The sequence below is a fragment of the Platichthys flesus genome, chromosome 9, assembly GCF_949316205.1.
Source record: "Platichthys flesus chromosome 9, fPlaFle2.1, whole genome shotgun sequence".
Lineage (NCBI taxonomy): Eukaryota > Metazoa > Chordata > Actinopteri > Pleuronectiformes > Pleuronectidae > Platichthys > Platichthys flesus.
The window spans coordinates 6,598,749-6,614,255 of NC_084953.1; the positions used below are offsets into that span (position 1 = coordinate 6,598,749).

The 15,507-nt window shown below is 43.2% G+C and overlaps 1 protein-coding gene across 1 annotated transcript in view; it reads right to left on the reverse strand.

Annotated features, from left to right (window-relative positions):
* anos1b (anosmin 1b) overlaps window positions 1-12,406 on the reverse strand; it is a 41,217-nt gene extending 28,811 nt beyond the window's left edge. The window contains exons 1-2 of the mRNA XM_062394744.1: window positions 12,175-12,406; window positions 1,211-1,258 (exon numbers count right to left, since the gene is read on the reverse strand). Of these exons, the coding sequence (XP_062250728.1) occupies window positions 1,211-1,258; window positions 12,175-12,351 (225 nt within the window). The 5' untranslated portion in view covers window positions 12,352-12,406. The remainder of the gene's footprint in view (window positions 1-1,210; window positions 1,259-12,174) is intronic.
* Window positions 12,407-15,507: the final 3,101 nt, after the last annotated feature.

Consider the following 15,507-nt stretch of genomic DNA (forward strand, 5'->3'; position numbering starts at 1 on the left):
GCGCAGAAACACAGCTCCCGTTTCTGCCTGTTTAAACCTTGTCCTTTCTCCGACTGTCAGCTGGATTCGTTGCGAGGCTCGGAGATGTTTGCGAAAGGTAAAATATGACGCAGGTGTTCCTGCAGCTGCCGGGTCGAAGCTTTCCAACAAGGTCTGAACCCGAACGGAGAGTTCAGAAAGCACATCAATAAGAAACCAGACAGGATCTTTCAAGAAGTCATTAATATTGAGTGAGTTCACGTCTGTAAGTGAAAGGTCACGGCGGACACACTGTTTGTGTTCTTTCGTTCCAAAGGAGCGTTTCTGATCTCACGTGCTTCGGGGGTTGAATTTGTTTTCTAATATATGGTAAAACCTTGACTACGTAAGAATTAGGAATGTGGGTGTTGACCTGTTAGACCTCGTTGTTGCGCAATAGATGATAATTTGCATTATTAGACCCAGACTCATGCTTACGTGGATATTTCTGCGTCCGGGCCTCTCGTCAACATTCAAACACCATTTGAAGTCATTTAACAGTCACAGCTTCCTCGCCCATTGTTGATTTGTGTAATGAGCACACACCAGAAACAACAACAATGGCAACTACATGTTGGTTTCTCTACGCCTGGACTAATTACAGGTTTATCGCTAATTTAAGCGTTACTGCACCACATCACCAATATTCACAGACGTCCGCCTCGCCCAATATCACTTGGACAACAGCGGTCATCACTGGTAATTGACGGATGGTTGATGAAGGCTCTATCGCCACCTACTGGCCCAGCTTGTTTGTTTGAGCGTGATTTTTTGAGAAACGATTTATTTAAAAATGGGGCGGGGGGCGTTCTACTGAAATATCTGCAGTAGATTAAACAAGGCCTCAGTCTCTGTGTTGTTCGCCCACTGTCTTTGTCCCAGAGAGCTGGAACAAGCTGGAGCTGCTGCAAAGTGGACAGATTGGTGTCTATAAATAAATTCAGCATGGAAACTCCTCGAGAATCAAACAATGATTAGGCGCACACACATATCTACATTCACCGAAGCCTCCTGGCTCGCAGCGTTAAGTGAATAAACAGACGCTAATTTCTGCTCCACGGAGGACGGATAACAGGGAGACAGCTGAGGACGTTATTTTAACTAAAAACACAACTTTTCCAATAACAGGAGCCGTGTATTGGTTTAGAGGAGAATTCTCTGTGGCGTGTGTGCATGTGTGTGCGTGTGTTACCTGAGAGCAGCGTCTGTTGTTTTCACACCAAACCAGAACTTGGTCACTCTAGAAAAAGACAAAGACGAGAAGGATTAAAACAAACAAGTGTTTCTGAAGCCTTCAACATGTGATGACTATACAAGGACAATATATAAATGTGTACAAGGACAAACGACATGGCAGCTCCGCAAAAGTGAAGCCAAACCACCTTGCATCGCCCCCTAGTGGCTGGCAGCAGTACATTACCCCAGTGTGTTTGTTCAAGTGTTCATGATTCTGGTAAGTTTGGATTTAATTAGTTATTTTATGCTATAAAAGCAAAGAGAAACTTCTTGATTGACGGCTGAAGCTGAGTGGGGATTGGTTGAGTATCGGCGGGACATCGATACCACAGCTCCATCACTATTACACAAGCTCAAGACGGCAGCGCTCGTATCCGGGACGTTTCGTTTTCACAACAGGAGGAAGTGGCGACGTGTCATCCATCTTTACAAACGGTCTATGGTGATGAAAGTAAATTACAAGGAGACAGGAAGACAAATATTGTTAAATAAAAGGTCAGTGACCAAACAGCGTAACAAGAGGAAACCTGTCACGCAGACAGACACACACTCAGGTTTTCTACTATATACATAATTATCCTCTGGGTGAAAAGTGGGTGAACACACTGTGTTTGTGGCTGCAGAGCCAGACAGAGATCACGTCACTTGGAGAGATGCATGTTTGTGTGTGTGCAGCTACTGCTTTGTGAGTCAAGACCACCGGTAAACATGAGTGAGAGATTGAAACGTCATCATTTTACCACAATGACAAAAATACAAATACACCCAAAACCCAACCCTTGAGTCTCTCCAAGTTTTCAAACTCCTGATCAATAATTGATATTGAACAGATGAGGTAGAGACCTGCAGAACATTCAGAACTTTTACCTGAAACCTTGGCTTCACTTTCCCCATGAAAAGTTGAAATCTGTTTTTATATACAGCCTGTGATGGAGACCAAATCTCCTTTTTATGCGACAAGTACTGCTAAATTACCATTGAGAAAGATTTTTGTTGTTTGATATTCAATTTACTCCGAATCAAATGCTTTTACTTGATAAACTAATTTAAGGATTTCTTCCCAAACCCTGCTGGTTTCCCAACGGAGCTTCTCTTCACTTCAGTCGAGTCACGCTCCCTGGGCTCCTACCTGTGAGACACCCCTTCTGTTTGTTTATCCATTTTTTTGTGGAATTGTGAATCATTTTTAATGGTTTAAATAAAGCAAGCTGAAAACAGCTAGTGGTAACTTTTAAACTTGCCATGGTTGTGTGGCAACAGAGCTGCTACTCCCTCTGAAACACTTTGTTACCATCAGCACAATCCTGATGCCATCATCCGACATCAAAACAACTATTAGAAAACTGGTGGGTGTGCATTTGTGTATCGGTCTGTTGTCATGTGTGTGTGCTCTTAGGGGAGTATATGTGCCTCTAGTGTGTGTGTGTGTGTGTGTGTGTGTGCGTGGGATAAGCCCTCTTAACGACTCCTAAACCCTCTCCTGAGTGAGCTGTATTTAGCCTGAACCCGGCTCATCTCTTTCCACAGACACACACTTTTCAGGGCTTCTCCTCTTTTAAGTTGCCTTTGTGCTCCTGGTATGGGGCAGGTTACGGGGTTAGAGCCGGGGGAACAGTGCAGTGGTTAAAGGTTAGAGATTAGGGGTTAGGGGCTTTCACGGTGGAGAAGATGCTGAATTGTCTCTTTCAGTCTTAACATTCAAAACAGATGTAAATTGACTGGGTTTAGGTGAAATACCTGCAGCTGAGCCTTTCTGTGACGTGGGACGGTGACTTAAAGTCAAGCTCTTCCTCATGTTTTTCTACTGAAGCTGGAAAAGTGAAGGGGGAGAACAGCTTAGAGGGAACTGCCGCTCAGACAGTCAAAAGCTCCGTTCTGTCGGAAAGGGAGGAAGGGCTGCTTCTCCGTCCTTTTTGTGAAATTCCAAAACCGACAAACCATCAGTCACGCCTGCTTTCTGCACAAATTGCCCGTTGCCACACGTACAGTATGACGAGAGCTCCACGAATCTTTTCTGCCTCATTCTTCTCATTCTGTCTTTTCCATGTGTGCACCTGCAGCTTTTGCTTTGGTTGTCCAGCTGCTGGAAGCGATGAAGAAGTGGTTAGGGTTTCCGAGAAGCGACGGAAGGAGTGCGACCAAAAATCACAGAAATGGTGGACACACCACAGCTGATCTGAGTCGATACAGACAAAGATCAATTCTGTCATAGAAATGATTCTTGGACTGAATAGAAGTGTATTTCTTGCCCATGTGAATTTGCCTTTATATTTAAATTAGTATTGATGGTGTGGACACTTTTGGTTTAGCAGTAATCTGTGTCAGTGGTTAAAAGGGATAATGCTGAGAAGAGACACAGAGAGCGGAGAGGAAGAGAGCAGCAGCACGGGATTAAAGTAGAGGTTAAACCCCTGATGAATAGTTTGGTAACAAGTCTGTGGGGAGTGACGGATGGAAAGAGAAGCAGATGAGAGGAGAAACAGAAGAACGGTATCACAGGAGAGGCAGAGAAACACCTTCCTGTTCACCTTTCCTCTCTTTCCTCAAGTTGTTTACCTTCTCAAATACTAAAACTAGTTTAACAAGTCACTCTAACTTCACGGTGATTGTGCTTGATGCCACAGTTGAGAATAACTTTATTAATGTGTTCTTTAAATACTGAACAGACACTAATACTCCTTCTATTTTTGGTTTCAAGAGTGTCTTCAATACTCATATACGCATCTGGAGGTTTTGCGGGTATTAAAACATGCATCTCATGTGACCTTAGTAGATTGTGTCTCCATTCTGAGTACTTCATTCTGTATAAAGTCAATACTGCAGAGATGAGATTCAATGTTTCTCATCAAAAGTTCAATCATTGACGTCTAAATACCTGATGATACGTTTCCCCCCATCAAGTGTTTACTAACCTTTGTTTTGAATTCTTTGAAACCTCCATCGTTTATACCAAATTTAGCTTTTCGTGCCAGATAACTGCCGTCTGACGATCGTTGGAATAAGGTGAGCTTGAAGTCGGAAACGTGTGAGTTCCATCCTCGGACACTCTGAGCATCAGTTTGTGATGTTATCCAGGATTTATCTTAATGTTTTCCAAGTTATTGCTCATATGACTGAGGTCTGTAACAAAATTCTACATGTTTCCCAGAATGTGTTTCCAAAGCGGCTGATGAAAGTACCTGGACATTTAGGCCCTGGGTTATGTTGTATAAGTAGTGTGTGAGACTAATGCAGTGGCATTGTATTCTGGTGTGTAGAGGTTGTGGTGATTAGAGAACTGTTTCCTTACTGCCTCAAATATAAATCCAGAAGAAATCTGTGGAGGATCTGTCAGCTGTCATGTCAAACACAGTTAATGTTCCAAAATACGACACGACTTGAATGGAATACGTAGCTTATCATTGATTTTGGCAATAAAAACATCCTCACATAGCTACAAATGTATTTTCCTGGTTTTAAAAGACGTACTGTCCTTAATGCGAAATCATTTTCTGAACTCATATTGCTCCTGCTGAGTGATATGACACCCAAATTGCTCTGTTTCTTCATCACATCCACATTAATCATAATCAAATCTAAATGGCAGGCCCTGATTATATCCAGTATGTGAAGTGCAAAGTGTCCAAGACATCCAATCAACAATATTATAACAATATTGGCAGCATGGCTCTGCTCTGTGCTGCCTCTGGACCTGTGATCAGGGCGGGTCTTTTTTTAAATGTTTATCCAACCACCATCTGCCTCTTCTGGAGGAGAGAAAGGGATAAATAAAAGTGAGGAAGAGGAAGTGAGTGCACACACAATTTACATTCCCTCCTCCTCCTCCTCTTCATGCTGCTGCTGCTGCTGCTGCTGCTCGTCCAGATGAGCTTGCGTTAGTCGCCCTGTCACTCTCTCTCTCTCTCTCTGCCTGGTCTTTTTACTATACACTCAAGCTCTGGCTCTCTCTCTCGCTTCTCCACGTCGCTGCCAGCTCCTGTAAAAGTGACAGAACAGGACCTGAAAACAATGGCGATGATAAACTGTAGCTGCTCCACTCAAACAACCGCAGACAGTTAAACAATTCCAGATTTTCACAGAGGAGATATAAAGCTAATCCCCCCCCCCCTGCCGGCCTCACATCTTCATCCTCTCTCTTAATCTTTTTCACGCTCTCTTTTCTTTTTCTGTCGCCCTCACCATAACACCCCCTCCGCTCTCTGTCACTCCTCTGCAGCACACACACACGCACTACACAGATGTACGTATCATCCCAAGTCAATTTCGTGGGACATATTTGCTGTCAGAGCCAATCAAGGCCGTTTGGATGGGTCTGTGTGCCGCGTGGCCATTAAACGGTGGTCAGAGTGGGGTTTGGTAGGGTCCCGGAGTGTGCGAGCAGGGCCGTCTGCGGCAAAACAGCTGCACATGTTGAAAGAGTCAGGCAAAGAAAGGGAGGACTGGGAGAAGGTGACTGAGAGAAGAGAAGAGAAGTTGGATGTGGGAGACGGAGAGGAAAACGGGAGGGAGGGAGGAAGTTGAAAAGAGCAGAGGGAGACAGACAAAAAGAAGGTGAAAGCTGGAAATAAATATTAGTTCTTACGAGCGAGGAGGAGACTGGCAGAGAGCGGTGGATACCAGTTGTGAAACAGGATGGAATAAATTCCTGTGACTGCTGTCTGTCGTCTGGTCGGGGGTTGAATCTTTATTATTTTATTAAATGGGACTTTGCCGTACATGAAAAATATCAAAAGTGATATTTTTTTCCTTAAACCCACTTGATGATGAATGACTTGTACGACAGAACCATGCAGGAATCTCATTTCTTTTTTTAATGATGGATTTCCACATGGCTGAGTCTTAAACCCCTTTTTTTCTTCTTCTTCTTGGTCTCGGATCCAGGAGAGAAATTTGTCTGCGGCTGAAACACCAGGGACCCGTCAGAAAGCAACTGACCCGCGGAGGAAGAAACACTTGCACTAAAGGACTTCCACATGGTTCTGACGGCTGCTGGGTCCAAACTAATCACTGTTAAAAGAATAACATTCTGATATCAGTGGACGCAGCAGCACGAAAAACACACACACACATGTGCACGGCCATCACACACACACACGCACACACGCACACAGCTGCACACACACTTTGGTATTTGAAAGAGAAGAGATATAAATCACACTTCTGCCAGATGCGGCGATAAAAAGTGTGTGTGAGAGAGAGAGAGAGGGGGGGGGGAGAGAGAGTAGGAGAGAGCGTGTGTGCATTTTATGTGTGTGTCTGTGTTGTGGTCAGTGTTTGCGGTGAGGCGCAGTAGAAAGTCTATTTAACACGAGGCATTAACTCGGCTAATCACACCCAGATGACCAGGAGCAAGCACATCCACGGCGTGTTGTGTGTTGACGTGTTTTTGTGTCGTTCGTGTGACTGTGCGTCGTGAACCTATCATGACTAACTTCTTCTTAACGGAATATAAAGTTCTTCCCAAAAAGCTCATGTTGAGGTCCGAGCATTCCCGACACAAGCCCCTAATTACTCTACTTGTGTGTGTGTGTTTCCATGCGTGTGTGTCAACGTTAGTGTTTGTGGTGCTCCACATCCTGTAAACAACAAGCGTCACAACAAAGTGGTTGTTATACGGTCCTGAAATTTGTCTCTTCCACAACAATTACGTCGCTGTTTGTCATCTTCTGTTTCGGTTCCCCCCCGACAACAACGATGATGAAACTCCATCAGTGGAGACAATACCCTCAATTAAAAAGTCAACACGTCCCCCCCCCCCCCGTCCCTCTTTTAAGATGGGAAGAATTATACCATTGGGTTTTGTATGATGAGGATAAAGCTGCAGTGTAACAAACAGGGAATTTTGTACAGTAATAATTCAACTAATGCTGAATCAAGTCCAATTATCTAATTTAGCACAATCAACGTTTGGAGCAAAATAGGCATTAAATACTCTGGATTGATTTTTAAACTCAGATCTAAGAAGAGGTAGAATGGAGGTACCTCAATCAGTGATTTGTCAATGTATTGGATTTTAGAAGCCACAGAATTGAATTTCCAGCTGGTTTGGTCATTAAAGTTATTTTAATTTCCAATTGATTCATATTTTACATTGATGTCAGATGTAAAATATGATCCTCCATTGATTTGTTGTGAAAGTCGACTTAAGGGACAACGTTGCCGATCTATTTCAACTCAAAGGCTTAAATGTGTCACGTTGCTTTCCTCCTTCAAACTTGCTTATTATGCACACAGCCAAAAAGTTGTGAGTTTTATTTTGTTGTTTTTTTGTCTACCTATTCCTAATCCTAATTTGGACAGCATTGTCCATCTTCTCCAGATGTCTCCCACTCCAGCTCCAGAGTCAAACTTTTCCTTTAAGTCTTAGTAAGAAAGGAGTCAGCAGTGAGAAGAAGGAGAACAGATTGAATTGCTGAGGTATCAGATATAACATGGCGTCACAGTTTTTGATGTGGTGAAACAGGCTCTCTGTCTGACAGAATAAAGGCATGCCGCTCAAGGCCCGTTCCACTCCGAGCTGTGATTTACTGTCTTGGAATTTCTGGTCCTGGTTTCAGGTGAGAATCCCTCCTCCTGCGCCGCCACAGCTTTATCACCATCCAGCCCCGGTTGCACCGATCAGATGACAGAGCGGTCACCGAGCTCCAGAGAGAGACAGAGGCTTTATCTCTGACGTGAATCAAGCAGGCCTTTGTCTCCTGCCATCAGCCGCCCCTCGGCCTTTCTCTCTGCTTACCCTGGGTTTTTTTACCCAGCGTATCAGTTTTGTCTGTCCTCATGTTTGTCCGTCACACCTGTCTGTGTGTCCACCTGCCCGCCGATCCGTCCTCTGCAGCTCTTTGCCGGTCTTTGTGCCTGACCACGTCTGTCTACCTGCCTTCATCTCCCCATCTGTCTCCGTGCAACCTGACCTGACCATTGTCTCTGGCATTTTTTTCAGAGCGTGACTAGTTGGCTGACCGACCTCTGGGCTGATTAGAGTTACCTACCGCAGAGCAGCTGGGACACACATGCATGCACACACACACACATAAACACAAATGCACAGGCGGTTCATTCAGCCTCGCACTGGCACACGGCCCCGGCTGGAACCGCTAACCATCCGCTCATCAGCACCACAGACCTGTGAGTGTTTAAGACACGCAGTCTAATCTGATCTGCTACGTACGTGCTAAGAGATCCAGCTCTGCAGCCCAGCCGGGAGTTTTTCCCGTATTTTTAGGAGTTTACAACAAAGAGGAATTTGGGCATATGACAACATACCAACATATATGCTCATGTGCACACACACACACACACACACACACACACACACACACACACACACAAACACACACACACACACACACACACACACACACACACTCAACAAGCTATAATTATGCTATTACACCATACAAGGGAAAGTAGTGGAAAACCCAGAGACGCAGCAGAAAGAGAGGTGTAAATAGAAAACTGGTGACTCACATTCTAGTGGCTACACACTAGCCACACACACACACACACACACACGGAGAGAGAGCGAGAGATAGAGAGAGAAAGAGCCAAAAACACAGGGTTCACCCACATGAAGCCAGAGGAAGTAATGTGTGTGTTTGTGTCTGTGTGCGGTGGCAGAGCAGGATGAGTGAAGCTTTATTTGTCCTCACTGATGTTCTAGTTACTGGAGCTGTTATCAAAAAGGTTATTTTTCTTTGTTTCCAACGTGTGACTGCTCTAACGTACAGTCTCTCCCGCCCATCCATCACTCCGTGCTCCCTCTACACTCCCTGTCCTATTATAGGTTCGGGGAGGGATGCTGTTCCCCCAGGATGTGGCCGCGCAGGAACTTGTTTCCTCGTTTGCTCGAAAAGTTTAGAGGATCTTTTTTTACTTTGGTACGACACAGCTTTACGTCATGTCCGCAAATGTGTTTCTGAGTCATCCACACGGTGACAGTGACACTGTCCTGCTCCTCGGTCAGTGTTTCCTCATATGTGTCACAGCTAGAATTGTGCCTAATTGTGCATAATTGAATAATCATTTTCTCAACCTTAGATAATGTCTAATTATAGAGTCTAATTAATTTTATTCCATGAATATTTGTATGCGATTGACATTCCTTAAATTATTTAATATTATTTATTTAACAATCTGCTGCTTATTTGTTTTACTGATATTGACTTTGACCCTAATATAAGTAATAATTCAAGGAAGTATAAGTAGTCACAACCTATTTTGAAGTGAGTATAAGATCTGACTATTAGAGTGAGTCAATTAGGTCATTCCAATTCAAATCATCAGTTCAACTTGAACTGATTTACACTCATCATGCTGTTATTTTCTATATTGAGAATATAAATATACTGTATTGATTAACATGGAGCTGGGATTGAGCTTTAAAGTGATATAGGAACTATTTCTCTTTGATTAAAGGAGACAGGAGCCGTCAAAGTCACAAAAAGTTCAAACATTGATCTCCCGTCATTAGGATCCCAGACACATGAAATTTCAGTTCCATAGGTTTCGTATATGAACAAATCATCAAATCAAATTTAATAAACTCTGATTACGTTAACCAACCTAAATTATCTGTAAGAGTTTGGGGATTTGACCCGGTTTGACCCAATCTGAGAATTCGTTTCCAGAGGAATTCTGCTGCAAATATGTTTTATTCTGCTCAGTTTTCAAAATTTCCATGGCTTCAAAAACCTTCGCAAACAAGTAAAATTTATATTTTATGGAGACAAAGCGGAATTATCAAAACAAAAGGCAAAGGTCCACTGAAACGTTAATCTGAGGAAGGAGTGGAAGAGTAAACATGAGATGGATAATTAGCTGTACTATGCACCAGAGTGGGATGAACTGTTATCCCTCCTTTCTGGATTTGGAGATATTTCCCCCGAAGGTGCAGTAAATTTGTCTGTTTGAGGAGATCAGAGCCAGAGAATCCTGCGAGTGCAAACATACCGGGGAAGTCAATTAATGCCAGCAGCGTGTCAGAGAGTTTACACAGGAGTCATATCACGAAGCGTTTCAACTGCTCGATGTGAAACCTGAGCAGAAGATTCATGTCCGGCCCGTTTGCTACCTCCCAATCCGAAGTATTCATTCCCATCGCTGCCGTTTGATGCTCAACGTCTGACTACTGCGGTCCACTCAACTCATAAAGTGTAAAGCAAATGTTCCCTTTCTCACACCTGCACACACACACACACACACACACACAGACGCACACACGCATAGTTCAGTGTTAAGAGAGTCATCCAGGGGCCGACCTCATTACCCAATACACAGGTGACAGGAGTCGATCCTGGATGGACGAGGACCAGACCAAAACCTTTTTTTTGTTTTATACGTGAACATGTGCAAACCCACGCACACACACACGAAGACACACACTTTTTATCTACACACGTCAGAGCCATTGGGGCTGAACTCGGCGGTTAATGACTTTCCCACCCACTACACGGCGTGCACATGTTGAAGCCGTTAAAATAAGTGGCTTTTTCGAACTTGGTAACGTCCTAACGTCCCCGTTAATCTCACATTCCTCACTACAAAGGCCGCGGTGCCAGGGCCAGCGATTTCGGCTGGATGAGCCATTTTCGCCAAACGATTAGAAACCGGCTAACCTAACGTTTCTCCGCCTGCGTTTGGCCCATGTGAGCACTGCTGACCCAGGGCCACTTCAGCGGGTGCAACATCAAAACAGCTGTCCGAGGAAAACATCCTGATGAAAACCACATTGGAAAACAACACAGCGTTTAGCTCCAGATCACAAAGTTTCCCGATTAATAATTTGAGGCAGTAAGTGCTCGGCTGTGTTTCCCACCGTGCAAAACAAGGACTCTGAGCTGATCTCACTAGGCTCAACATGACATCGAGTGGCCATTGTTTCCACTAGTAAGGTTTATTACAATATCTGATTGGAAAACTATGTACAGCGAGTTCTACTGTACTTCTCCAGCGGGCCGCGCAGTATCTGACAGTGACACAACGACGGAGGGCGGAGGTGTGAGTGTGTCTGCTGCGTGGTTGCTCTTAATCCAATCACAACAAAGGGAAATAGCAAATCCTTTTTTTTGCAGTTTTAATAAAGTTTAATGAGGCCGTTTAACTTTAATCTTGGTGATAATGCCTGTGTTTACGTGCATAATTGAGTGCAGGCTCAGCCAGTTGTGCTCGCGCGGCTGAACGTGCAAACGCAGATGTTGTGCGATCGTTGTTGTTTGCGCTCCGTGAGAAAGTCATTCCACTCCGGTCCCTCGGTTGCACTCACTCGTTGGGACTATAGATTGATTCAAGGTGCTCCTCACCCCCCCACTTCTGTTTGTGTAATCCTCCAGTAATCATGTGGTGATGAAGCTGGAGGCAAATATATTAGCTGGTATAATCAAACTGCATTGTATTGAGTATTGTTAAGTGCCAGAGAGGAAAATCGCGTTATAAATAATAAATAAAGATATTGGCTGTGATTGCAAATGGCCTGTAAAACAAAGCACTGTTTAAAGGTCCAATGTGAAAGGGATCTATTGGCAGAGACTGAATATAAAATCATCCTTGTGATGTTTTCACTAATTTGTACTAAATTAAATACGTTATATTTACATCGGGAGCGGGTCCATGTTTTTTACAGTGGCCCAGACTGGATCAACTAAATACCTTTGGAGTGGTTATGACAACGGAAGACTACCACAGGTGAGGGGTGTCCAGCTGCAACCTGCAGCTCCACCACTAGATGTCACTACATTCTACACACTGAATCTTTAAAGGGCAGACAGAAACTTTTAGAGTCACATCAAAATGTTAAACCCACGTGAATTAATGTCAAACCAAGAAGCAAATAGCGTGAGCACTCTCTCCTGGGACTGTCTCTGTTAAAGATGATGATTTCTAATGAGTCTGGTTCCCGCTGACCGGTGGGTGAGGGTTGGGTACCTGGAGGTGCCTGAAGGCGGCGGTGAGCTGGGTCATATGCAGGGTGAGACACCTGGACGAGCACCTCGCGCTGTGGATCTTCTCCTGGACGTCCTCCAGCTCCGGGGAACTCCTGCGGCCGCGACTCACCGCGAGCACCGCGCACAGCAGCAGCGCAGCGGCCACACGGGCTGACATGACGGCGGAGAGCGAACCGAGAAGTGAGAGAAGTAGAGGAGAGAGGCGGACTCGTCTTCCTCGTGCTCGTCAACGTCCCGCGAGCGACTCTATGAAAACATCCCAGTGAGCGCGAGCTGCAGCAGCGCGAGCAGCGGCTCTGCCCTCCTCGCGGACACTCCCACCGCCGGTGCACGTGCGGCCACACCGAGTTGTAGAGGTCTTCATCTTTGTTGTTCTGGTCCTTTTCATCATCATCTTCTTCATCACTTTCCTCATTATCATCTTTATCATCATCTTCATCATCACTTTTCATTAGCATCGTCTTCATTTTAATTTTCATCATCTTCATCATCACTTTCATCATTATCATCACAATCATCATCATCATCACTTTTATCATTATCTTCATCTTTATAATCATCTTCATCATCCCTTTCATCATCTTCATCATCACTTTCATCATTATCATCACAATCATCATCATCATCACTTTTATCATTATCTTCATCTTTATAATCATCTTCATCATCCCTTTCATCATTCTCATCATCATCATAATCATCTTCATTATCACCATCATCTTAATAATTATCATCATCATCTTCATCATCATGTTTGTCATTTCTCATAACCATCTTCGTCTTTATCATCATCATCATCATCATCAATGATGTTCATCTTTTTTCTATTGCATCACTTTTACATGTAGATCATATTTTTAAAATCAGTGTCCTCATCCTTAATTCCACAGTAATCTTCATTACGCCTGCTATGTAACTGAGTACTGAAGTAACTAAAGTATCACTGAAATGCAATGAAACAAGAGAAGTCCTCTGGTTCACACGCAGACTAATGTTGAAGGCCTATTAACACTTTGCCATTACTTTCCTGAAACACAAATGTCCATTATAGTCTGGAAATTATAAAAAAAAAAAAAAAAATGGAGCTGACTAAATTAATAGAGCCCACTAATAAAGGAGCAGTTACCAGAGGGAAAGAGGGCAGAAGAATGTGTTGAGGTAAGTGTCTGTCACGCAGCCAGTCAGTGTGTTAGTCACTGTTTTTCAACAGCGATTGTGGAGCCAAGTGGAGCTCACCAGACCCAGGGCCAAGTGGAGATGTTTAGGACACAGGGTCGAACGAGTTATTTGTTTATATGAAACTGCAACTCAGAAGAGGAGTCATCTCCGCTGGCAGCGCCGAGCAGAGAGAATCACCTCGCCTTGGATTTGGGGAGGGAAACAGACTTGTATAAATATTTAGTAAGAACTGGCAGGACTCATGTTGGCCCTGTGGAGAAAACCAGGCTTTTCACTCCGTCTGCATATGAAATATACACCAGACTATACATACATATAGAGCAGAGGTTCCTGACCTTTATGGATCGTTAACTCTCAAACCTACGACATGTCGGCCTGGAAATAAAAGATTATTACCTCTGCCAAATGGTTATGTTTTCACCCCTGTCCTGTTGGTTGTTTGTTTGTTTGTTTGTTAGTAAGATTACCACAAAACTGGGTGGAAGGATGTGGTCTGAGTCAGGAAAGAACTCATTAAATCCAGGATTTTTGTTTGACTAAATGTTTCAACATTCAACAATGACATAGCCTTATGATACTGTAGACTGAGTCTCTGGATGATTTACTTCATCACGTGATTGATTTGACTGTCAGTCCAAGACTCAAAGATATTTACTCTATTCACATCATGTATGACAAAGAAAAGCATCAATTGCTGACATTTGTGAAACCAGAATCAGTGAGTTTGAAGCACTTTTACATGAAAAATTACTGAAACAATTATTTAAATCATTTATTTTCTGTTATCCAAACAATTGATAATCGTTTAAATGTTTTTGAGCAGTCAGCGTTGGTAAAAATCTGTATTTCAACACAAAATACTTAATTTTGAGCGACAGAAATGAGTGTTTTTCTTCTAACTTATCCCCATAATCATTTTTGGTCCTCATGGGTTTATCATTCGGCCTTTATAGGGATCCCATCCCCCAAGATTAAGAACCACTCGTCAATAGATGGTGCTGAATGAATAACTGCAACTATAAGAAAACATAAATAGAAGTTATAGTGAAAGACAATTCTTTATTCCTAGGGTGTGTTATATGTGTGTGTGTGTGTGTGTGTGTGTGTGTGTTTGTGTGTGCGTGTGTGTGTGTGCGTGCGTGCGTGCGTGTTTGTGCACCTGACCCCAAATGACCCCAGCTGTCCTTGAATCAGTAAGGCATAAAATCAGATCTTCAGCACAACCACACATGCGTATTTCTCTCTTACCTCTATCTCTCTCTCTCTCTCTCTCTCTCTCTCTCTCAAACACACACACACACAGACACACACATGTTTTAATTAGAAGCAGTGTTGTGTTTATGTTTAATACTTGATATGGTCTAGCTATTCATCAGTGACTACAATGATTGTACTACATTTATCTAGCTTTATTTGTTGACTGTATCATGAAGAATTAGTTGTGAGCTGTGAGTATAAATAGTGAACATATATTCTTTGTTATCTTGGTATATAACAGCTTTTGAAAAATAATCAGCATGCGAGCTGAGCTTGTAAAGAAAAAATGATTTGATGCATGTGTGTTGGGGACGGTTTAAAAGGTGTCAGAACAAAGGCAGACAATTCAGAAATGATCCTAAGCTTTAGAGGGTGACTTTTAAAGGCTTTTAATGATGTTTTATGATGTGCAAATTGTTAAATGGGTCTGTTTTGGACCAAAACCATAATTTAAAGTGAAGGGATTTTGTATTTCTCCACTAGACATGCATTTTTAATGGTTCCAGAGTAGATTGAGTTTCATGAATCATGCTAATAAGGGAAGCGACACTGCTTCATGCAGCCCTCTGATGATGTAATCTTGTAAACTGGTCTGGTAGAGATGAGACTCCTGGACCTTCATCACCACATAAACACAACCAAACCCGGCAGAAATTACAGCGTCTCTATGAACAACCAAACAGAAAAGCTGTTTCTAATTTTCAAACCTAATCTTTGTGTATTTAACATGTCACTGGTCTAATCCAAACCGTCTCATCATTTGAATCCCACAGCGTTTGACTGATTCTGTCAGGATCCCAACATGTTGTTATCATTCATGTCCGGGATTACTGATGTGGTCGCAGATTATTCCCTACATCTGAAACTGCTCACGGCT